Source organism: Panthera leo, chromosome D2 (genome assembly GCF_018350215.1).
Source record: "Panthera leo isolate Ple1 chromosome D2, P.leo_Ple1_pat1.1, whole genome shotgun sequence".
In the NCBI taxonomy this organism is placed as follows: Eukaryota; Metazoa; Chordata; class Mammalia; order Carnivora; family Felidae; genus Panthera; species Panthera leo.
Window position 1 is genome coordinate 77,926,230 of NC_056689.1, and position 22,882 is coordinate 77,949,111.

A 22,882-nucleotide genomic window follows, 5' to 3' on the forward strand; every position below is an offset into this window, starting at 1 on the left:
AAATTCATACTTGGCTAGCAAAAAGAAGTTTGCTTCTGGCCATCGTAACACTGGGAGGGGGAGTGTTACCCCTGCCTCTGCCTGGCAACCACTGGCTTGGGCTCACCTCGCTTGGGGCCAGGTGATCATGACCATGAAGCTGCCAGAGGGCCGCATTTATCTGTGTCTTCTTGGCCATCTGGGCCCCATTTTTCATTCATGACAGTACTTTTGCTGAGCCCTGTCCCCTGTGCCTTTCATTCATTCCACGGTTTTTATTGATGCTAATAGAACTGTTGACACCATGCCAAGTCCTGATGACATCATTTTTTCCTTGAGATGCTCACAGACCATGGAGTGCAAGGCTCTCATCCCTAGAAGGTCACTCTTAGGCACATCGAACAGCATGAGAGATCAACATTCCTATGAATTTGCTGTAAAAGGCACAGTAGGAAGCGGTCCCGTGGTAGGGGGAGTGGAAAAGCAGAGTGTGACGGGAAGGACGCCAGCATTGTTGCAGCCCATTCAATTGCCCACCTGAGCCTCTGGGGAAACCCCCACCCCTGAGGTCGCTTCCCGTCCCGGCAGCCTCAGACACCAAGCTGCAATAGCTACTGAGCCATCCGAACAGCACAGTGACAACCGATCCCACCAGCCTCTCCCCCAAATACATCAAATACATAGCCACCTCCCTTGGTTTATCCCAGCCATGGTGAGAAGGAGGCAAAGCCAGCACAGAGGGCCCTGAGCCACGGAGTCCGGGCAGCTTAGTTGTGCAGCACGGCCAGGGGTCATCCAGACACGCCCGTCTTCCCAAGAGGAGCGGCTCCCAGGAAACCCTAACACCTGGCCCACACTGTGGTCCCCATCACATGGTAGAGGAAGGGAGTTGTGTGAAAGGAAGGAGTCCTGCTGGTGTAGCAGCATGCCCAGCCCAGGTCGTGGGAGCCATGGTAGCAGCCGCGTGCCTTCTCTGTGTGGTCCTGGGAGGGTTTTGAAGTCTGGCTGAGTCACTTTCCCCTCGTTGTCACCCAAATCAGCAATGAGCTTCCCTTAGCAGGTGACAGTTGCCTGACTTTGCTCTCCCGCCTTCCTCTCCCAGGCCAATAACGATACCATCATCTATTCCAACTTCCTCGAAGCAGCTGCTTCAAATGCCATCATCAAGAGGCATAAGGACTTCCGCATTCATATCAGCTGCAGGATGCTCCAGAACACCTGGATCGACACCATGTACATTGCTAATGACACCGTCGATGTCAAGGAAGTGCAGTATAGCAGTTTCAACGTGAACCTTTCCTTTTATACATCATCTTCATTTTTGTATCCTGTGACCAGCAGTCCGTACTATGTGGACCTGAACCAGAACTTGTACCTTCAAGCTGAGATCCTCCATTCTGATGCCTCCTTGGCCTTGTTTGTGGATACCTGTGTGGCGTCCCCATATTCCAATGACTTTACATCTTTGACTTACGATCTTATCCGGAGTGGGTAAGGAGTGTCTTCATGGAGTGAATGTTAGCCTTCACCTGACAATTCAAACCCAAGTAGCCCAAAGTCTCAAGGAATGCAGATTTGGGTTCTAGTGGTTCCAACGTAACCATTCAGGTTGTCGTTCCTGGTTCACATATAGGGAGACAGATGTGTGGAGATGGTGGAGAAGTGAATGAGTCACCAGCAGTCACCAAGCAGGTTAGCTGTAACTGGGATCTGACCCAGGTGACCAAACTCCATAAGAAGACATATGTGTGGCGGGGAAAGCCTTGGTTCTGCAGCAGATAGAGGTTGAGATGCCAGCTCTGCCGTGGACCAGCTGCATTGCTGTGGGCGGGCAAGGGCATCTATCCTGAGCCAGTCTCCCCACCCATCAGATGCTCATAGTGATGCCCACATCATAGGCTGTTGGGAGGATGAGATGGGAGGGAGTAGATGCGGCCCTGGGCAAAGAGCAGGCACAGAAGGTGGTCCACAAGGAAGGTTGTGGGTGAGTAGCAGGGGTCGGCAAGGGTCCCTTAACCTAGAAGCTGAGAATGGTGGTTCCAACCAAGCCAGTTGGTGGCCAGTGGTGGCCAGACTGCAGTTACTGGTACCCAGGTTGCGCTTCTCTACTACAGTCCTGCTTCCCTGGATTATTTATTTATTTTTGAGAGAGAGAGAGAGAGAGAGAGAGAGAGAGAGAGAGAGAGAGACAGCATGAGTAGGGGAGGGTAGGAGAGACAGGGAGTCACAGAACCTGAAGCAGGTTCCAAGCTCCGAGCTGCCAGCACAGAGCCCAACACGGGGCTTGAACCCATGACCTAAACCAAAGTTGGACGCTCAACCGACTGAGCCACCCAGGCGCCCTTTGGCACCTCAGTAACAATCACATAGAAGCACAATTTAGAGGTTGTGCTGATAGGCTAAGGGGCTCTGTTATGAATCAGGGTTGGGAGGTTAAATCTTACACCTCCCTGAGATACTAAAAACAGCATCTCTTTCCAGGCAGTTTGAGTATGTGTCAATTTGGTAAATAGGTGTTAAGGCCTGTCTCGTTCCATCTATGCAGTTGGTTCCGTTCACGGCACCCCCCCACCCCCACCCCCTTGGCAGCAAAGATGGGAGAGAAGCTTACCCAAATTCTCTTTCTACAAATAGTAACACGGTGACATTGGAATTTATGTCAAACGATTGAGATTAACACGAATGAGTGATTTGGCTCTTCTCTGCTAAAAGATTCTTTCTGGCCAAATTCTGGCATATATGTATATAAGATAATGCAGTGTCCTCAGGAAAGGGGGATGTGCATGTGGGGGTAAATGTGGGCCCAGCTGTCCCTGGAGTACATCTGGCCATCAACCAGATCACCCACCTGGGGGCCCTTCAGAGTAATCTGGAGCTTTAAACACACCCATGCCCAGGCCCCACCTGCACATTCTCTTTATTTGGTCTGTGGTGGGGCTTGGGGATCCGTATTTTTTAAATTTCCCCCAGTGATTCTGAAGTGCAGCCTGGGTTCTGGAGCTCTGGCCTACACAGACCGCCATGACTAGTGTGGTTTTTTGGGGAATGCAATCATTTCCCGGCAGCCCCTGAGCTACCCTGACCTCATTTACAACTGTCCTACTTCCTGACGAGGCTCTGGGTACTTTCCCTCTCACCTTTGCGGCTAAAGTGACCCCTGTGGGAAAAAAGAACGTGGTATTTGAGAGAATGTGTGTTGAAAGTGGAGGAAGGAACTTCTGGAAGGCAGAAGGAAGACAGCGAGTAGACCCCGGGTCACATTTCGCAGGCGGAGTCAGGGCCGCCCTAGGGACAGCTCCCGTCCACCACCAAAAATCTCCGCCTAAAACCCCACGGGCCAGTTTCTTTGCTCTCCTCTTCGCTACGTCATGCCAAATCCTACCGTAGGAGACACTCACGGGTTAGGCAAGCTCCTTCCTCAGCTCGGGGTGGAGCTGGGAGATACTCCTCATCCATATCATAGTACAGTTTCTTTCAGGGGATTCTGGTCATGTTCCTTCTAACACAGTGGAGATGAGGCGACTGAGGGAAGAAGGAGGTGGCTGATATTGGAGTAGGGGACGCCGAGGGTAGTCAGGCTCGTGTGGAAAGTACAGCCACCCGGGCCAGGTCAGCAGACACAGCCCCGGAGAGAGGGCGGCACCAGAGACACTGGAGAGTAGCCGAGTGTCATCTTGCCTGGCCCTGAGACCAGGAAAGGAAAGGGAATGCCATCTTCTTGCCTGCCTGCCCTCTCTCTGGGCCCCGCGACCTCCCCGGATCACCTGGATTGCCAGGGCCGCCGAGCACATGGTCACTGGGCACCCGTTGTGCAATCCGGGGCCTGCTTGTCCGTGCGGCAACCCTGGGCTGATTTCCCGCTTTAAGATGCTGCTGAGGTACCAGAACTGGGATTTCCCTGGAGGCTGCCAGGCCATGTGTGAACCACGCGTACTGAGGGCAGGAAGGTGCAGCCGGGAACGCGGGCCTAGAGGAGGCCGTGGGGTTCCACGCCCGGCCCGGGCGTGTCCTGAGAAAGGCAGCGCACCCAGGGCTGACAGGCGGCTTTTCTCCTCTTCCAGGTGTGCCAAGGACAGAACCTACCAATCTTTCTCTCCGCCCTCGCCTCGCATTGCCCGCTTCAAATTCAGTTCCTTCTACTTCCTGAAGCGCTTCCCCTCCGTGTACCTGCGGTGTAAAATGGTGGTGTGCCGGGCGGACGACTACTTCTCCCGCTGCCGCAGAGGCTGCATCGTGAGGTCCAAGAGGGACGTGGGCTCCTACCAGGAGAAGGTGGACGTCGTCCTGGGACCCATCCAGCTGCAGGCCCCGCAGGCTGTGAAGAGGAGCCTGGCCAGGTGGCCGCCCTCCCGCCCCTAGGCCTGCGGCCCGCGGGGACCCGGGATGATTCTGTCGGTGTCGTGGTCCACCTCAAATCGGGCACCCACCGTGTGCCAGGCCTGCCGTGCCACACTGGGCGATGCGGAGTTCGCTAGATCTGCTTCCCGCCTTCTTCCATGGGCTCCCGGTCTACGGGGGACCATGTGTAGTGCTTGGGCAAGAGAGTTCCCCCCCGCGACACCGATACCTTTGTCCTCTGGGATCTGAACTCCCAGAACCTCATACTCCTCATCTGTAACACAAAAATGTTAATACTTCCCTTAGGACTGTTGAGGAGCTACAATAAAATAATGTTAAACTGCCTTGGCCTCTACCTGGTTTAAGTTCTTGGGGGTGATGAATGGTGGCTTTTGTTACTATGGTCATTGTCACCAATATCAACAACACAACATTAATGATAACATTATGACGCATGACAGTAATAACAACAGGGGCCCGTGTCCCCGGGCATGGCGGAATCGGGGTCTAGGCCGTGGGGATGCAGGCAGGATCGGTTTATTCCCGCTGCTCACAAGGCTGATGTCTCCTCGGGGGTCGGCCATCCCACTTTCCTCCTCTTCTAGAACAGGGATCGCATTTCCTGCTCTGCTGTTTTGTTGGCGGTGTGGATGACAACATATCACCAGACTGATTCCCAGGTTTTCTGGTCCAGGCTGAGACAGGTCAACAGCTGTGGTAGCACCGGTGACAGGGACAGGTGTGGGGTAGTGGTAGTCATCACAAACCCTCCTCTGGGTTATTGGGTTCCACCCCACGTGGCATCTTTGGCGGCTCTGTCTCCTCGTGTCATGTGTCCTGGTGCGCCCGTGTCCAGCTGATTCTAGGCTCTTACCTCACATAAGCACTCATTCCGTGACCATTCATCGAGGGACTCTTATGTGCCAGGAGACAAACAGAAAGAGATCAAAGTCCTGCCCCCTGCCCCCTGCCCCCGTGGAGCTTACATTCCATGGGAAGGGGATGCTATTCAGAGATAAGTTGAGTGCATGGTACTTCCAGTGGGGTGGGAGCTATGGAGAGGACACAGGACAGGGTGACTGGTGACGGGGGGCCAACAGGGACGCCGCAGGCACTGTCCTCTCGGCTGGAGTCTTCCTGGCTGTGGCAGTCTTCACCCCAGGGCCTCATGGCACCCTCATGGCCAGTGGTTGGCCCTGGAGCCCTAGGATGTGAAACCAGGAGGACTTATGTGGTGCTCAAACGTTGGCCCCACCAGCTCTGGAACCCATGTGAGAAAGGAAGAAAAGGGGCCCCAGAGTTTGGCGCCCAGCAGCACCCCAACTCTGTTTACCTTGTCACGGGCACAAGGTGAAGGGCAAGTGCAGACAGGTAGTGGCCGGTTTTCCTGGAAACACAGGCTTGATGCTGGGACAAAATGTCAGGCAAGCAGGTGCCAATATCTTCAAATCCTGCAGGCAGCTCTGAGCCAACAGAGAACAAAAAAAGCAGGAGAGCTCTTTCTAGATGGAATCTCTCTGTCTCTCTTTTTTACTTATCATAAGCTAGGTTCTTTGGATGTGGTATACTTCTTAGCCTTTACTTATGATAGAAAAGCTGAATAAAGATCTTTTTTCAAAGCAAGTGTTGGTTTGTTCAGTGTTTCTAGTGGCTCACCTAAGCACTGGATCCTTTCGAATTCAGGAAACAGATAGGGTGGGCTGTCAAAAGGAATGACAAAGGTTACAGGCTCTGCCTTGTGGCTTCCACAATTCTAAGGAATAGATGTGTCTTCCTTTGTCCTTGACATGTTTTGGTTCTGCCCAAAGGCAGAAATTCAGGGTAAAGGCTCGAGAAAGATCAGAATGCTAATGCAGCATCACATTTAGTGCCTGAGACTTAAAACATTGTTGCTTCAATTTTCCAGGGATCTGCATCTTTTAGCTTTTGACCGGACATCCAGTACAGTGAGTGGGGCAGAAGGTGCGGGAGGGGAGAGAGATTAGGCAAGAGAGCAAACTCCTCAGGGCCCCTAGATTTCTGGGACCTGTTTGCATTGTGATCTCCAAGGAAAAAATTGATTGACAGGTGGCCCTAGGATGTCAGAAGAAACAAAAGGATGGGATGCCTTCCAAGGAGGCAGTAAATTTGACGGAAACTGGGAGAGCAACCATACCCTGGGCACCTCGATCAGGCTTAGTAAGAGCGGGAGCCTTCGCATATTGCCTTGGCAAGGCCAATGTTTGTCTTTCTGAGCCAGGCCGAGGACCCCGGCCCTGAGAGGGGACTGCTAGGGGGAGCCTAACTCCAAGCATGTGACTTGAGCAGGGTGAGACCCACAAGGGCAGCGGCTGTAGGCAAACATTCAGGACGAGGGTAGGAGAATTCCAACAGAGTTGTGGCCACAGCTACCAGTGGATTCGGGCTGACGGAGAGGTGGGAAGCAGCCACAGGGAGAAATCTTCAGTTCCATGGGATGCGGGTGACCCTTCCCCCCACTCCCACCTCCCCACTCCGTGAGCTCTGCCAGGGGGCATCAGAGCATCACATCAGAGGAGCAAAGCAACAAGCGGGACATCTAAGAACTGCTGAAAGGATCAGAGCCTGGGAAGCAGCACAGATCATTCATTTGTTCATTCCGTGGGACACCAGCCCCAAGCCAGGCTCTGTGCTTGGCCCTGGAGATACAGAGAGGGGTTAGAAATGGTCCTTTGTAAAGCGGAAACATGCTACACCAGACTCCTCTTGGATTCTTCTCTCTCCCTGGGAATATCCCCTCCCACTCAGGAACGAGCCATCCTTCCTGGATGCCATGTCCAGACTTACTCTTGGCCATGGGCTCTTAGCAGCCATCAAGGGAAGAGGAAATGGCCCTTTCCTCAGCACAAGGTTGGGCTCTGTATATTTCAGCGAAGTCGTGTGGATGTGGCTAGTGGGGAGCAAGTCTCCTCTGGAGCTAGGGCTCTGGCTATGTAGAGCTGGGGCAGAGAGAGCAGCACAGGAGAACCCCTGCATCTCCAGCGAGGAGCATATAGGACATGAGCAGAGCCAAATTTTATGGCAGCTATATAGGTGGGTAGGTGACAGCTTAACAGATACCGGTGAACGGCTAATGTGGACAGAGGAATGTGGGAACAAGAGACAGGTCGAGGGACAGAGAGGCAGAAGGTATGGCTGTTGGTGACGGGGACATCGAGCCAGACCCCAGGCTCTGGACAGAGGCCGTAGGAGAGGCCAGAGCCCTCCAGCCAGTCTGTTGGGCAGTCAGGCACCCCGTGTCTGCGCCACCGCTGGGGCAGAGTGGAAATGAGCTGCTGTGTTTTCCGGCAACCCAGACTGGTTTCGGGCAGGGTGCTCACTCCAGGCTGAACATGAGGATTATTCCCCGGGCGCTCAAGCTTCTACTGCCAACGTGCACCCAGACCCGTTAGATCAGAATTCCGCGGGGTGGGCCTGACGTTGGTGGTTTCAAATATCCAGGGAGTTCCTAACCAGGAACATCGAGAAGAACTGTGTCCTTAAGTGCCTCTGAAGGGGCCAGCTGGGGCCCTGCTACTGAGGAGGTAGAAAGGTCCTCGGCATCCACATGGGGGGAATCTGGAGGCTGGGCCTAAAGCCTTGCCCTAACTACTCCCAGACGCCTTTTGACTAGATACCTACTCAATTTGTTCTTTTTTTATTTAAAAAAAAAAAATTTTTTTTTTAACGTTTATTTATTTTTGAGACAGAGAGAGACAGACTATGAACAGGGGAGGGTCAGAGAAAGAGGGAGACACAGAATCTGAAACAGGCTCCAGGCTCTGAGCTGTCGGCACAGAGCCCGACACGGGGCTCGAACCCACGGACCGTGAGATCATGACCTGAGCCGAAGTCGGACGCTTCACCGACCAAGCCACCCAGGCGCCCCGCTACTCAATTTGTTCTAAAGAGAACATCTGAAACGGCGTTTTCCAGAAGTACCTCATGTGGCCTCAGCCTATCCGCTTAATAAAAAACCTATGTGGAGATGTTAGTTCCGCATCTCTCACCGGCGCTGACTTTGGACGCGGAGTGAAACACAATCCCCCCGAGAGCTGTGCGGGTCAGCTATCCTGGCAGGGAGGGACACCACGGCTCAGAGAGGTGACAGCACAGAATCCAGGCAAGACAGGGCCAGGGCTTTCCAGATTGGCTGCAGAGCCCCATCCCCAGACCAGTAGTCTCAGGTGCTCCTCCTTCTTGTGTCCTCAGCCCCAGGGGGACAGGCCTCAAAAGGGTTTGCATCTTCTGCTGCAAAGATGCAAAGGGCTGTGGGGTGGACCCAAGATCTTTAAGGAAACAGGTGCAGCCTGAGGGGTTTTCAGATGTTACAGACAACCGCAGCCCAGCTGGGTGCGGTGAGATGTCACCCTGTGCCAGGGGGTATCACTCCTCCAGGCTCCCTCACCTTCAGGACTGGCTCAGAGCCCACTGCCTGCCCCTCAGCTGCACCCGCAGAAGGACTGGCACCCACACTCCGCCGCAGTGACCAGAACAGCAAGGCAAGCTCCCCTGTCCTGAGTTGTCTCCTCCCCCATCTGCACACACAGCCCGCCTGCCAGCCCCTCCCAGACAGCAGCCTCTCCTGGCTCACACTCCTGCCATGCCTCCTGGGAACACCAGAGGGCGACACAGCTGTGCCCTGGGCCTTCTGCTTCTAGGGAACTTACTTTGTTCCCTTTGGGTGCCTGTGATGGTCCCTCCCAGGAGGCTGTTCCGCAGTGTTTTGCTCTGATAAAGAGCCCAGTAAAGAGCGGCCTCTGCCTCCTCTCCCCACCTTTATGAAAACGGAGTCCTTCTGTGATCTCGGCAACAGCGGGGTTGATATTTCCCATTTCACGCCATTCTCATGGCGGAGTGGGGAGGCTGCCCAGCGGCTCCCTGGATACTGCTCCCCAGACCTGTTCCTGGTTCAAGGAGCCCTGGAATGAGCAGCACAGATTCTGCCCCAGGTGGGGACGCGTTTCCAGACAGGTGTGATCAGGGAAGTTTCCACGTGAGCCCCGCGGGGACGGCCTCAGCTCAGAGCCGCTGCAGGGGCCATGGATGGACGTGATTTTCCCGTCGATTACTCTGATGGCTGGGACACAGGGTACCAAGTCACAGGTAGCCTTGCTACGTGCCAACTGGGAGGAGGTGGTCAGCTCAGGGCAGCCGGCAGCTGTGGTGTGATGCATTTTCAGAAATCGCACAAGTCTGCGATTCATCACAGCCCTTAGGAAAAACTAAGTTGTAAGGACTGAATACGCGAATTCATTCAGTTGCATTCACAGCAAAGGTGATGAATGCTCAAACTCATCATTTCGCTGTTACTTAGCTCCATTCTGTTATAATCTCTCCCTCAGGGTGTATCTATGATTGTATCTGGTGGATATTGTTTGTCCGGGGGGGGGGAGGGGAGGGGTGACAGCACATCCTTCCCAACTGCGTGCTCAGTGATGTGACGCTGGTGGGAGATATTGGCCACAGTGGCAGATGAGACACCACAAAAATCCTGCCACGACTCAGGACCACACCCATTGCCAATCATGAAATGTTTCCCAACTACCGTGCCCACATTCACCGGGAATGGGCCTCGGGGAGCTTGAAAGCCATCCAGGGGTCTCCAGGAGTTGAGATTCCTTCTTTAGCATTGCATCTTAGAAAAAGAAAATGCACTTCGGTAGGTTTGGCATCTGAAGTCATCTGGGTGAAGAGACTCCTGGCAGCTTGAGAAGGCGCCGGTGAAAGCAGGGCCCACATGAAGCCCAGGTGGGGTGATGGTGGTGGGCCCGGGCCTGCTCTGGGTCCCCGAGAGGGGGAAGGAGCCCAAGTAGCGGTTGGGGCAGGTCAGGGCCAGGGAGGCAGGAGGTGGGGGCTACGGCTCAGAAGGCAGGCGCCACACGTCTTGTCTCCCTGCCCGAGCCCAGCACCCCAGACCCTCTCCTGCCCTGCTTTGCCAAGGGGAAGTCTGAAGCCTCTGAGCCCCAGCTTGGGGTCTCTAGCCTGAGGCCACCTCCAGGTGACAGCTCCACGTCTCCAGGATTCTACGTTTTTGTGTGGCCGGAAGACAGTACCGTCCACGCTCTGAAACGAGGACCAGCGTGCCTGACAGGTCACAAACACGCATTTGTGCCCCAGAGGCCAAAGCCCCAACAGTGAATGAAGGCGTCCTGTGGGGCCTCCGCGTCCCCGCACAACAGTGGTGCTCAGCCCGGGGCTGCTGCTCAGAAGGAACAGGAGACAATTGGGACAATTGAGACAATTGGGACAATTCCCAAAACAAGCTAAGAAAAAGTTTAACAAGAAATGTGAATTGAGAAGGGAGAAATAAGTCAAAAAATGTAAGTAACCATAATAAAAGTCAGTGGGTTATATTAATCTGTTAAGAAAAAGATTATCGTATAAGCTGTTAGGAGCATGAACTGATACAGAGACTTGGAAACTGGTGTGGCAGGGTCTGTACAAATGAAATACGCATACCCACAAAAATGACTCCAGCCCATTGGCCCAATGACCTGCTTTCTTCTGGTCAAAGATATGGGTTAGAATATTGATAGCGACACTTTTTTCCAGGCTGCTGGACCTACACAAGTCCCAATGCAGAGAAAAAGAGGGAAAACCTGGGGCTACATCCACACAGCGAAATGCTAGGCACCAATGAGAGTAAACGGTGTATGGCGACCCAAAAGGCAACCAGGGAACCTCAGAAACGTAACAGTGGGTAAAAGAAGCCAGACATAAAGGAGTGCATACTGACGCATCCCATGGAGGTCAAGTACAAACCAGGGAAGTCTGCTCTGTTCCCTTTGGGGGAGGGGCAGGGTAAAGGGACTCCCCATTTAAGAATATAGGAATTCTTAAATGCTGAAAACAGGCTGTACACTTCAGATAGTTACATATTTATATGTACTCATGCCCGTAAGTTGTACTGTAGTAAATGGTCAAACGCATGAGTAGGAACTTGTAAAAATCTAGCTACATTCTACTTTCCGTGACATCAACCTAAAACAAAAACACGGAAGGTTGGAAATAACTGCTGAAAATAGCAACCCATCCCTTCCAAAATGTGATGAATTTGAAATAATGATACAAAATAATATGCTATTTAATATACAAATCAATTAAATAGATACTAAAATAATGAAAACAGCAATAATAAAGAAGACACAATCACTACCATCAGTTGCCTACCTAACCACATAACTGCAAAGCAAAAACTCAGAGCATGAAAGGGAAAACCAAGCCAAGCCAAGGATTGGTCATTAGACTTCACCTGCCATACCCATGGATTTGGGTGAATTCTTCTCTTTTCATGGTCCCCCAATATCCTACCAAGAAGTAACCTTTCTTACCCAGTAAGCCAAGTAACAGGCTTGGTTTTTGATGAAGGTTGTGTAAGCATCAGTTCCAAAACGTCCATTGTAGCTCCTAAAAATGTGTGGACCTGATTTCTGAATTATGGATGTTTCAGGGAAAGCCATGGTAATATAATCAATAGACACCCAAGGAAGTTGAAAACTTTTGCTCATACATGTGTTCACCTGGATGGTACAGTAGCTATATTCATAATTGCCAAAACTCAGAAGGAACCAAGATGTCCCGGGCAGGTGAATGAGTAAAGGGACTTTGGATAATGGAATTTCCTTCCAGGCAGTGGAATGTTATTCAGCACTCAAAAGAAATGAGCTATCAAGCCATGAAAAGACATGGGGGGAAAAGCTAAATGCAAATTGCTAAGTGAAAGAAGCCAATCTGGAAAGGATACAGACTGTGCAATTTCACTGTGTGATTTTCTTTTTTTTTTTAATTTTTATTTTATTTATTTATTTATTTATTTATTTACTTATTTTCAATATATGAAGTTTATTGTCAAATTGGTTTCCATACAACACCCAGTGCTCATCCCAAAACGTGCCCTCCTCAATACCCATCACCCACCCTCCCCTCCCTCCCACCCCCCTCCAACCCTCAGTTTGTTCTCAGTCACTGTGTGATTTTCTAGAAAGGGCAAAATGATGGAGACAGTAAAAGATCAGGGGCTGCCAGGGGCGGGGGTGAGGGATGAATACACAAAGCATGGAGGACTTTCTGGGCAAGGAAAACACTCTGTATGATTTTCCAGGGATGGATAAATGTCATGGTGCTTTTGCCCAAACCCACAGAACGTACACACCCAGAGTGAGTGCTACTGTGAACGTGGACTTCAACCGATCACAGTGTTTCAACGTAGATTCACCATTTGTAACAGATGGAGCTCTCTGGTCGGTCCTGACGATAAAGGGGGTGTGCTGATGCGTAGGTGGGAGGCAGGGGGGATGTGGGACATCTCTGTCCTTTCCTCTCAGTTCTGTTGTGAACCTAAAACTGCTTTCAGAAATGAGTCTTAAGGAAGCACGAATAATGCCACAGATTCCCTTAATAATAATTTTTTCATCCGTGCATCAATTCCTTGATTCAGTACATACTTCTTGATTGCCTTACCACAATGGAATTCATCAGCAAATGTTTTCTGCTCCAAAAGACCATAGTTCCAGACAGTGTTACAAGGAAACATCACTGTGTTGAATCATGTTCATCGTATTCAAACTATCTTAGAGGAAACCAAAAGGCTATCCAACTCATTTTACAAGTTTAGAACAATCTGATATACTTGTATTCTGACAGAAGCAAAGGGCAAGGGCAGTACAGGGGAGGAAATGTTAGGAAATCTAATTTATGAACGTGGATGCAAACATAAGGTAAAATAAAATCAAATAGGAGAGAATTTCAGAAATTAAAATTAGTAGTGTGGAAAGTCTTAAAAACAAAGATTTATCTTAAGGATGCAAAGATATTTCAAATCAGAACATCTATTCATGTCATTTCTCATGGTAACAGAATTAACACTAAATTCCTATTAACATTTCAATCAGTTATAAAGAAAATTGAACGAAATTCAATAGTTATGAATGATGACAAAAAATCTTTTAGAGACTAGTCATTAAAGGGAAAGAGCTGAACGTCACAAAATACAACTAGAAAAAACCTCTGGCAAATATTGAATTTTGGGGTGAGACTTTGGAAGCAATTCCATTAAAATTAAGAGTGGTACGTGTTTGTCATGACATTTAGTCAACATTGTGATGGGGGCTCTAGTTACTGTGGCTCACTTCCCCACAGGAAAAAGACGAGGGGACTTTAAATATTGACAAAGAAGAACTTATTATTTTTAGCCAGTATAGTAAACATGGAAAATCTAATTCATCTACATTAAATCGTACACAAACAGGAAAAATCAGACTTTCAACTACAGAAAACAAAGCGGTGGTTGCCAGAGGGGATGGGGGACAGAGAGAAAAGTGATTGAGACCCATCGAACTTGATGAGCATGAGAAATGTACAGAATGGCTGTGTCATAATATTAAAAAATTAAAGGAATATTAAGATTAAGGTTGTTGGGTCCATGTGTGAAAAAGATAACACTTCTTATTGTAATACTATGTGTATCTGGTTTCTATGGAAGGAAGTATTGAAAGACCTAAGAGAAAATGTGAAATGGAGAGACATAGATGTTAATGGTTCAAAACCTTTGATATTATAAAATTGTCAACTTCTTTCAGAAACCTACTGATTTCATGTGCTTCCAAAAATATCAAATTTCCTGGAGTTTGACAAGATAAGCCAAAGCAAGTATGGAAGCACAATGGGTCAAGAATAGCCACGGGGCACCTGGGTGGCTCAGTTGGTTGAGCGTCTGACTTCGGCTCAGGTCATGATCTCATGGTTCGTGGATTCGAGCCCCGCGTCGGGCTCTGTGCTGGCAGCTCCGAGCCTGGAGCCTGCTTCAGATTCTGTGTCTCCCTCTCTGCTCCTCCCCTGCTCATTCTCTCTCTCTCTCTGTCTCTCAAAAATAATAAACATTAAAATTTAAAAAAAAGAATAGCCACAACAATTTTGAGAAGGAAGAGAAATCACACATAGCGAAGAGAAAATGCACCTGCTGCTCATTAAGGACAGTTCTACAACTGTGGCCATTAGCCTATCATGTTATTGGCACAAGGAGAGACAGCTGGACCAGTGGCAGAGGGACAAGTGGATGTTCATATACAGGTGAAGAAACTAGCGTGTTCCCTTCTACCATTCACAAATGATCAATGACAATATAAAAGTTCACTAACAGGAAAGTGTATAAATGAATTGATTGTAGGTGTTTTGTGGAATGAAACACTTACAGCAGTTAAAATGAAGGCTATAGAGCTATTTCTATCATCCTGGATAAACATCGAATTTGACGTCAGATTGAGAAAAGAAACCCCAAGTGTTGGCAGGGTAAATCTATTACCAAACTTCCAAACCAGTAACACAATATTCCATAATGTGTATGGATACATCAGTACCTATTACTCAGATAGTCCTGAGGTGGTCGGTTGCCACTTGATCATGAAACTATAGCTGAAGAGAGTGATACGCAGTCATGGATTTGATCGGCAGCACAATTTTCTTGATTTGACTTTGGAAAGCCCAGTCGATAGAGCTGGATATTACCTAAGTCTTTCAGAGTTATTTTATGCAAACCTTCAGGATGAGTGTTTTATCAACTCTCATATTCACATATATCCCCATGATTACTCTTGATATTTATTGGGTTGTATTTTCCGACAGTTCTGCCTGGATTTTGGAGTTTTGGGTGAAGCACGTAACTGTAGATACGCATGCAGATACGCATATACACCTCAGGGCCCCTGGAGGCTGAAGGGGACATTTTGTCAGGACGGCCTGGAAAGGTGTTTTGTAAAACCTTCCCCAAACTGCTTGGATCTCCAAAAGTGAAGACCTGGGGCAGGTCTGCTCAGCTTGGGGGCTGGAACAGAGGACAGCCTGGTCTTGTGCTTCCAAGAACCTCTGAGGGGCAAGCACTTTGCTTTCGGGGAACATGGGACTTGCAGGGGTGAGGACGTTTGATGCTGAACGTGACTCTCGTTGCCTGGATAGACACAGTTTGTTCTCCGCTCTTTGGCGGATGGACATTACTGCTGTTTCCACTTTTTGCCTCTTAGGAATACTGCCGCCATGAACATTCATCATCAAGTTTCTGTGCGGACGTGTTTTCATTTCCGGAGATATAAACCTGGTGGCGATGCTGGGCCACCTGGTACCTCTTGTGTCACATCGAGAGTCTGTCAGACCGTCTTCAATAAGGGCTATGCTGTGTTCCTGTGGCTGTGACACTGCCTGGGACTAGCCGTGTGTGTTTCTGTATTATGGATATATGCCAAATGAAGAGAAGTATACACTGTCATCCATGTGGCCACGTGTCCCCAGAGGCTGATCCGCCCCACAGCTGCTCTGATTGACACCTGGACCTGCCAGGTGACTATTTAGGTGGTTTTGCCCCAAGGGACAAATACAGGGCTCTTAGTGAGAATGGATACCTCAGAGGTCAGTCCTCCTCTGGTTCTGCATTTTTCACGCTCTGACTTTGGGCAAATGTCTTGGTCTCGGTTCCTTACCTGTCCAGAACACAGGGCCTGCCAGATGTTCTGAGGCTCACGTAACTCCACAGAGGGAAAGATGTTCGACGTTAACCCTAAGCAGGATGGCTTTCCCATCAGGAGGTCGTGCTGGGCTGCGGCCACCTTGTGAGTCTCATCCAGGACGATACGGGGAGGGCAGGGGAGGAGATCTGTCCATCACTTCTCAGTCTAGGCCAGAAAGGACCTGAACCTGGCTGAGGGGGACAAGGGATGATGAGCAGATCCCCACACTTACTTAGCCCCATAGAACACAGCAAATCCTGACACACTCTGGGGGCTCCTGAGACACTTCTGGCCGATGCAGCAGAGGAGGGCAGGGGATCAGATCTCAGGAACTGTGTCTATATAACCACAGGCCTTCAAAGCCACCCTCACTCCTGAGGTTGGCGTTGGGACCGCTCAGACGGAGCTCTTCAGCGCCTTCCCGTGGGCCTGGCTACTCAGTGCAGGTAACCATGGTCCATAGGCCCCTTTCTCCTGGGTCTCTCTCTGCTCTCCCGCTCAATTTAGAGATTGGGAGCAATCTGCTTGTTGCCTTCATAGAAGCCCCATGCGTGACACTCTCCCAGACACTCTCCTTCAACAAAATGCCTCCCTTCAGCCTTAGCTAGAGGAGGAGGGGACAATGGAAACGGCCAGGAACCTGGGTGAATCCCATCCTGATTTAATTTACTGTATTCAATTACTTAAACTATAAATTTTATATAAATACATAAATTTATTGAAATTATTTTTATAAAAATAATTTAAAAGTAAAGTTATTTAATTTTAATTATTAACTAATTAAAAGTATTTGTTTAAATTGTTACTGTAAATAAATTCACTGTATTTAAATTATTTAATTATAAATTACAGATTAAATATTCAATTAAATAAGAGCAATATATTATTGTATAATAAATATATTATTTACAGAATTATTTCAGATTCAGCACATTTTGGGGAGGGATGGGTTGCTATTTTCAGCAGTTATTTCCACGTTTGCATGTCTTTGTTTACACAGTAAATCATGCATTTGACCATTTACTGCAGTACAACTTACATGCATAAGTACATATAAATGTGTAACTGTCTTCAGCGTACAAGTCGTTTTCAGCATTCAAGAATTCCTGTCATGACCACTTGCCGTCCCTGCACCCACTCCGCTCTCCTAAGGGGAACAGAGTAGGCTTCCCTGGTTTGTACTTGACCTCCACGGGATGCGTCAGTGCATACTCCTCTATGTCTGGCTTCTTTCACCCACTGTTACGTTTCTGAGGTTCCCTGGTTGCGTTTTGGGTCGCCATACACCGTTTACTCTCATTGGTGCCTAGCATTTCGCTGTGTGGATGTAGCCCCAGGTTTTCCCCCTTTTTCTCTGCATTGGGACTTGTGTAGGTCCAGCAGCCTGGAAAAAAGTGCTGCTATCAATATTCTAACCCATATCTTTGACCAGAAGAAAGCAGGTCACTGGGCCAATGGGCTGGAGTCATTTTTGTGGGTATGCGTATTTCATTTGTACAGACCCTGCCACACCAGTTTCCAAGTCTCTGTATCAGTTCATGCTCCTAACAGCTTATACGATAATCTTTTTCTTAACAGATTAATATAACCCACTGACTTTTATTATGGTTACTTACATTTTTTGACTTATTTCTCCCTTCTCAATTCACATTTCTTGTTAAACTTTTTCTTAGCTTGTTTTGGGAATTGTCCCAATTGTCTCAATTGTCCCAATTGTCTCCTGTTCCTTCTGAGCAGCAGCCCAGGGCTGAGCACCACTGTTGTGCGGGGACGCGGAGGCCCCACAGGACGCCTTCATTCACTGTTGGGGCTTTGGCCTCTGGGGCACAAATGCGTGTTTGTGACCTGTCAGGCACGCTGGTCCTCGTTTCAGAGCGTGGACGGTACTGTCTTCCGGCCACACAAAAACGTAGAATCCTGGAGACGTGGAGCTGTCACCTGGAGGTGGCCTCAGGCTAGAGACCCCAAGCTGGGGCTCAGAGGCTTCAGACTTCCCCTTGGCAAAGCAGGGCAGGAGAGGGTCTGGGGTGCTGGGCTCGGGCAGGGAGACAAGACGTGTGGCGCCTGCCTTCTGAGCCGTAGCCCCCACCTCCTGCCTCCCTGGCCCTGACCTGCCCCAACCGCTACTTGGGCTCCTTCCCCCTCTCGGGGACCCAGAGCAGGCCCGGGCCCACCACCATCACCCCACCTGGGCTTCATGTGGGCCCTGCTTTCACCGGCGCCTTCTCAAGCTGCCAGGAGTCTCTTCACCCAGATGACTTCAGATGCCAAACCTACCGAAGTGCATTTTCTTTTTCTAAGATGCAATGCTAAAGAAGGAATCTCAACTCCTGGAGACCCCTGGATGGCTTTCAAGCTCCCCGAGGCCCATTCCCGGTGAATGTGGGCACGGTAGTTGGGAAACATTTCATGATTGGCAATGGGTGTGGTCCTGAGTCGTGGCAGGATTTTTGTGGTGTCTCATCTGCCACTGTGGCCAATATCTCCCACCAGCGTCACATCACTGAGCACGCAGTTGGGAAGGATGTGCTGTCACCCCTCCCCTCCCCCCCCCGGACAAACAATATCCACCAGATACAATCATAGATACACCCTGAGGGAGAGATTATAACAGAATGGAGCTAAGTAACAGCGAAATGATGAGCTTGAGCATTCATCACCTTTGCTGTGAATGCAACTGAATGAATTCGCGTATTCAGTCCTTACAACTTAGTTTTTCCTAAGGGCTGTGATGAATCGCAGACTTGTGCGATTTCTGAAAATGCATCACACCACAGCTGCCGGCTGCCCTGAGCTGACCACCTCCTCCCAGTTGGCACGTAGCAAGGCTACCTGTGACTTGGTACCCTGTGTCCCAGCCATCAGAGTAATCGACGGGAAAATCACGTCCATCCATGGCCCCTGCAGCGGCTCTGAGCTGAGGCCGTCCCCGCGGGGCTCACGTGGAAACTTCCCTGATCACACCTGTCTGGAAACGCGTCCCCACCTGGGGCAGAATCTGTGCTGCTCATTCCAGGGCTCCTTGAACCAGGAACAGGTCTGGGGAGCAGTATCCAGGGAGCCGCTGGGCAGCCTCCCCACTCCGCCATGAGAATCAGGGTGAAATGGGAAATATCAACCCCGCTGTTGCCGAGATCACAGAAGGACTCCGTTTTCATAAAGGTGGGGAGAGGAGGCAGAGGCCGCTCTTTACTGGGCTCTTTATCAGAGCAAAACACTGCGGAACAGCCTCCTGGGAGGGACCATCACAGGCACCCAAAGGGAACAAAGTTCCCTAGAAGCAGAAGGCCCAGGGCACAGCTGTGTCGCCCTCTGGTGTTCCCAGGAGGCATGGCAGGAGTGTGAGCCAGGAGAGGCTGCTGTCTGGGAGGGGCTGGCAGGCGGGCTGTGTGTGCAGATGGGGGAGGAGACAACTCAGGACAGGGGAGCTTGCCTTGCTGTTCTGGTCACTGGGGCGGAGTGTGGGTGCCAGTCCTTCTGCGGGTGCAGCTGAGGGGCAGGCAGTGGGCTCTGAGCCAGTCCTGAAGGTGAGGGAGCCCGGAGGAGTGATACCCCCTGGCACACGGTGACATCGCACCGCACCCAGCTGGGCTGTAGATGGGTGTGGGCACCACAATAATCTAGGAAAGCGATGAAATATCATATCCCATCCCTCTCAAACTGTGCTGAAATTGGTTATGTCCAGATACTACAAAATAAAACTAAAAAGTCTTCAATAATCTTTATCTTTTTTTTGAAATTTTTTATGTATTTTTATTTTTTTATATGAAATTTATTGTCAAATTGGTTTCCATACAACACCCAGGGCTCATCCCAACAAGTGCCCTCCTCAACGCCCATCACCCACCCTCCCCTCCCTCCCACCCCCCATCAACCCTCAGGTTATTCAAAATTTTTAAGAGTCTCTTATGGTTTGGCTCTCTCCCTCTCTAACTTTTTTTTTTCTTTCCCTCCCCCTTGGTCTTCTATTAAGTTTCTCAGGATCCACATAAGAGTGAAAACATATGGTATCTGTCTTTCTCTGCATGACTTATTTCACTTAGCATAACGTTCTCCAGTTCCATCCACGTTGCTACAAAAGGCCATATTTCATTCTTTCTCATTGCCACGTAGTACTCCATTGTGTATATAAACCACAATTTCTTTATCCATTCATCAGTTGATGGACATTTAGGCTCTTTCCATAATTTGGCTATTGTTGAGAGTGCTGCTCTAAACATTGGGGTACAAGTGCCCTATGCATCAGCACTCCTGTATCCCTTGGGTCAATTCCTAGAAGTGCTATTGCTGGGTCAGAGGGTAGATCTATTTTTAATTTTCTGAGGAACCTCCACACTGTTTTCCAGAGTGGCTGCACCAGTCTGCCTTCCCACCAACAGTACAAAAGGGTTCTCATTTCTCCACATCCTCTCCAGCATCTATAGTCTCCTGATTTGTTCATTTTAGCCACTCTGACCGGCAGAAGGTCTTATCTCAGTGTGGTTTTGATTTGTATTTCCCTGATGAGGAGTGACATTGAGCATCTTTTCATGTGTCTGTTGGCCATCTGGATGTCTTCTTTAGAGAAGTGTCTATTCATGTCTTCTAACCATTTCTTCACTGGATTGTTTGTTTCTCGGGTGTGGAGTTTGGTGAGTTCTTTATAGATTTTGGATACTAACCCTTTATCTGATATGTTGTTTGCAAATATCTTCTCACATTCCATCGGTTGCCTTTTAGTTTTGCTTTGCAGTGCAGAAGCTTTTTATCTTCATGAGGTCCCAATAGTTCATTTTTGCTTTTAATTCCCTTGCCTTTGGAGATGTGTCAAGTAAGAAATTGCTGCGGCTGAGGTCAGAGAGGTCTTTTCCTGCTTTCTCCTCTAGGGTTTTGATGGTTTCCTGTCTCACATTCAGGTCCTTTATCCATTTTGAGTTTGTTTTTGTGAATGGTGTAAGAAAGTGGTCTCGTTTTATTCTTCTGCATGTTGCTGTCCGGTTCTCCCAGCACCATTTGTTAAAGAGACTGTCTTTGTTCCATTGGATATTCTTTCCTGCTTTGTCAAAGCCTCTACTACAAAGCTGTAATCATCAAGACAGCATGGTTTTGGCACAAAAACAGACACATAGACCAATGGAATAGAATAGAGACTCCAGAATTGGACGCACAAAAGTATGGCCAACTAATCTTTGTCAATAATCTTTATCTTATTTAAAGTTTCTTAGGGGCACCTGGGTGGCTCAGTTTACCGTCTGACTTTGGCTCAGGTCATGATCTTGCAGTTTGTGAGTTTGGGCCCCGCATCAGGCTTTCTGCTGTCAGCACAGAGCCCACTTCAGATCCTCTGTCTCCCTCTGTCTCTACCCCTCCCACCTTCTCAAAAATAAACACTAGCAAAGAATAAAGTATCTTACAGAAGGTGAAAGGCTCTTCAATTTATTTTATCACCTTGCAATAATACAATTATCATTTCATGTGAGTGACGGGCTAGAACATTACAGGCAGGAAACTGTGCAATCTGATTTTGAGCATAGATGCCACCGTGAGAGAAAACAAAATAGAATGGGATAGATTTTTAGGAAATTGAATCTAGCAGCATAAAAAAAATAGTCAACAAAAATAGGATTTATTCAAGAGTGCAAAGATAACTCAAAATCAGAAGACCTATTAAGGGGAACAGAATATCACCATCACAAAATATGCCTCTTTGGTATAAGGATTATTTGGAACTGATTACTTTTGAGAAAGCGCAAATGCAGGAGAAGCTGTGAAACGGGGGTTACCCGTCTGTAAGGGTACCATATTCGTAAAGGAAATTTCTGTTAGAAAGTGTACCTGTACCAGGAAGGGAGCTACAACCAGAGATCACCTTCATGTTTCACCTGAGAGACTTACCTGCATCACAAGTTAACCTTTGTTTCTTATATTTTTCTTCCTGTCACTTCCCCTTAAACCGTGACCCCCCCTTCTCTAGAAGCCCCAAACTCCCAGCCCTTTTTTTTTCTCAAGATAGTATGTAAGTCTCAATCATCTGGCTGTCTTTCAAGTTTCATACCTTTGGGGGGCTCTATAAGTACATACATAATCAAATTTTCCCCCCTCGTTAATCTGTCCTATGTCAATTTAATTCTTGGAACAACCATACAGCCCAGAAGGGAAAAAAGGGATACCCTCCCTCCCGCACACTATGGACACAGCCAACCAGGACACAGGGGCAATGTGGACAACATGTTTGTCCCGCTTTTTTTCCTTCAGCTACTGGAGGAATCAGGTTCTAAGGTTATAATGTTTACCTTTGGATGGTTATGAACCCGGTACTCATTAGGATGAAAATAAAATCGGTCAACATTTTCTCCCCCCAGAGTATAAGCCCTTCAATGCCACCATGGTTTTGAAACCCGAAATGCTTTATAAATCATGTAAAGGTTTCTGTGTGTTTCAGGTTTCAATGGAAAACATTCCCCTCTAAGCAGAAAAGAATGTCCTCTACGCTCTTTTTCCAAATGACCGGGACACCCCTGACATGGGAGAATGAGTTGAGTCGTCAGAAGCTGTGATTGAAAGCATTTCAAGACAATGGCCGGCCTTAGATGCTAAAAGCTATCCGCCTTGCCAGAAAGAGCGTTTGCCAAATGGGGAGTGATGAGTCTAACTGGCAGGGAGTGAACATCCAGTGATGCTTGGGGGTACTTTTGTGGACTTTACATCATCTGTGCTTACTCACTCAGGTGGCAATTACCACAGAATACAACAGAAAAAGAGACGTGCAAGCAGGTAATTAATCTATATAGGAATTTAGATAATGTCCCTGAAAATGAAGTTTTCCGAATGTTCTGGATTTGTTTCATATAAAGAATTCTGAGTGTGTACCAAAGATGAGTGATAATTGTTCAAACAGAGAGTGAGGTTCTTTTTTTTCAGGGTGGATGTGAAATTGTAGCCAGAAGTAGCAATATATGGGCCATTGTTCTAGTGAGGGTCACAGTTTCCATGATGCAATTTTTCAAAGTCTAGCCAATAAAGTTTAAGGTTACATAAGTCAGTAAGAATCTTTTTTTATGTAAACCTTGAGGATGGGTGTTTTCCGAGCG

At 48.7% G+C, this 22,882-nt stretch overlaps 1 protein-coding gene across 1 annotated transcript in view; it reads left to right on the forward strand.

Annotated features, from left to right (window-relative positions):
* DMBT1 (deleted in malignant brain tumors 1) overlaps positions 1-4,661 on the forward strand; it is a 70,362-nt gene extending 65,701 nt beyond the window's left edge. Inside the window, exons 37-38 of the mRNA XM_042907807.1 lie at positions 1,082-1,470; positions 4,041-4,661. Of these exons, the coding sequence (XP_042763741.1) occupies positions 1,082-1,470; positions 4,041-4,338 (687 nt within the window). The 3' untranslated portion in view covers positions 4,339-4,661. The remainder of the gene's footprint in view (positions 1-1,081; positions 1,471-4,040) is intronic.
* The last annotated feature ends 18,221 nt before the right edge of the window (positions 4,662-22,882 follow it).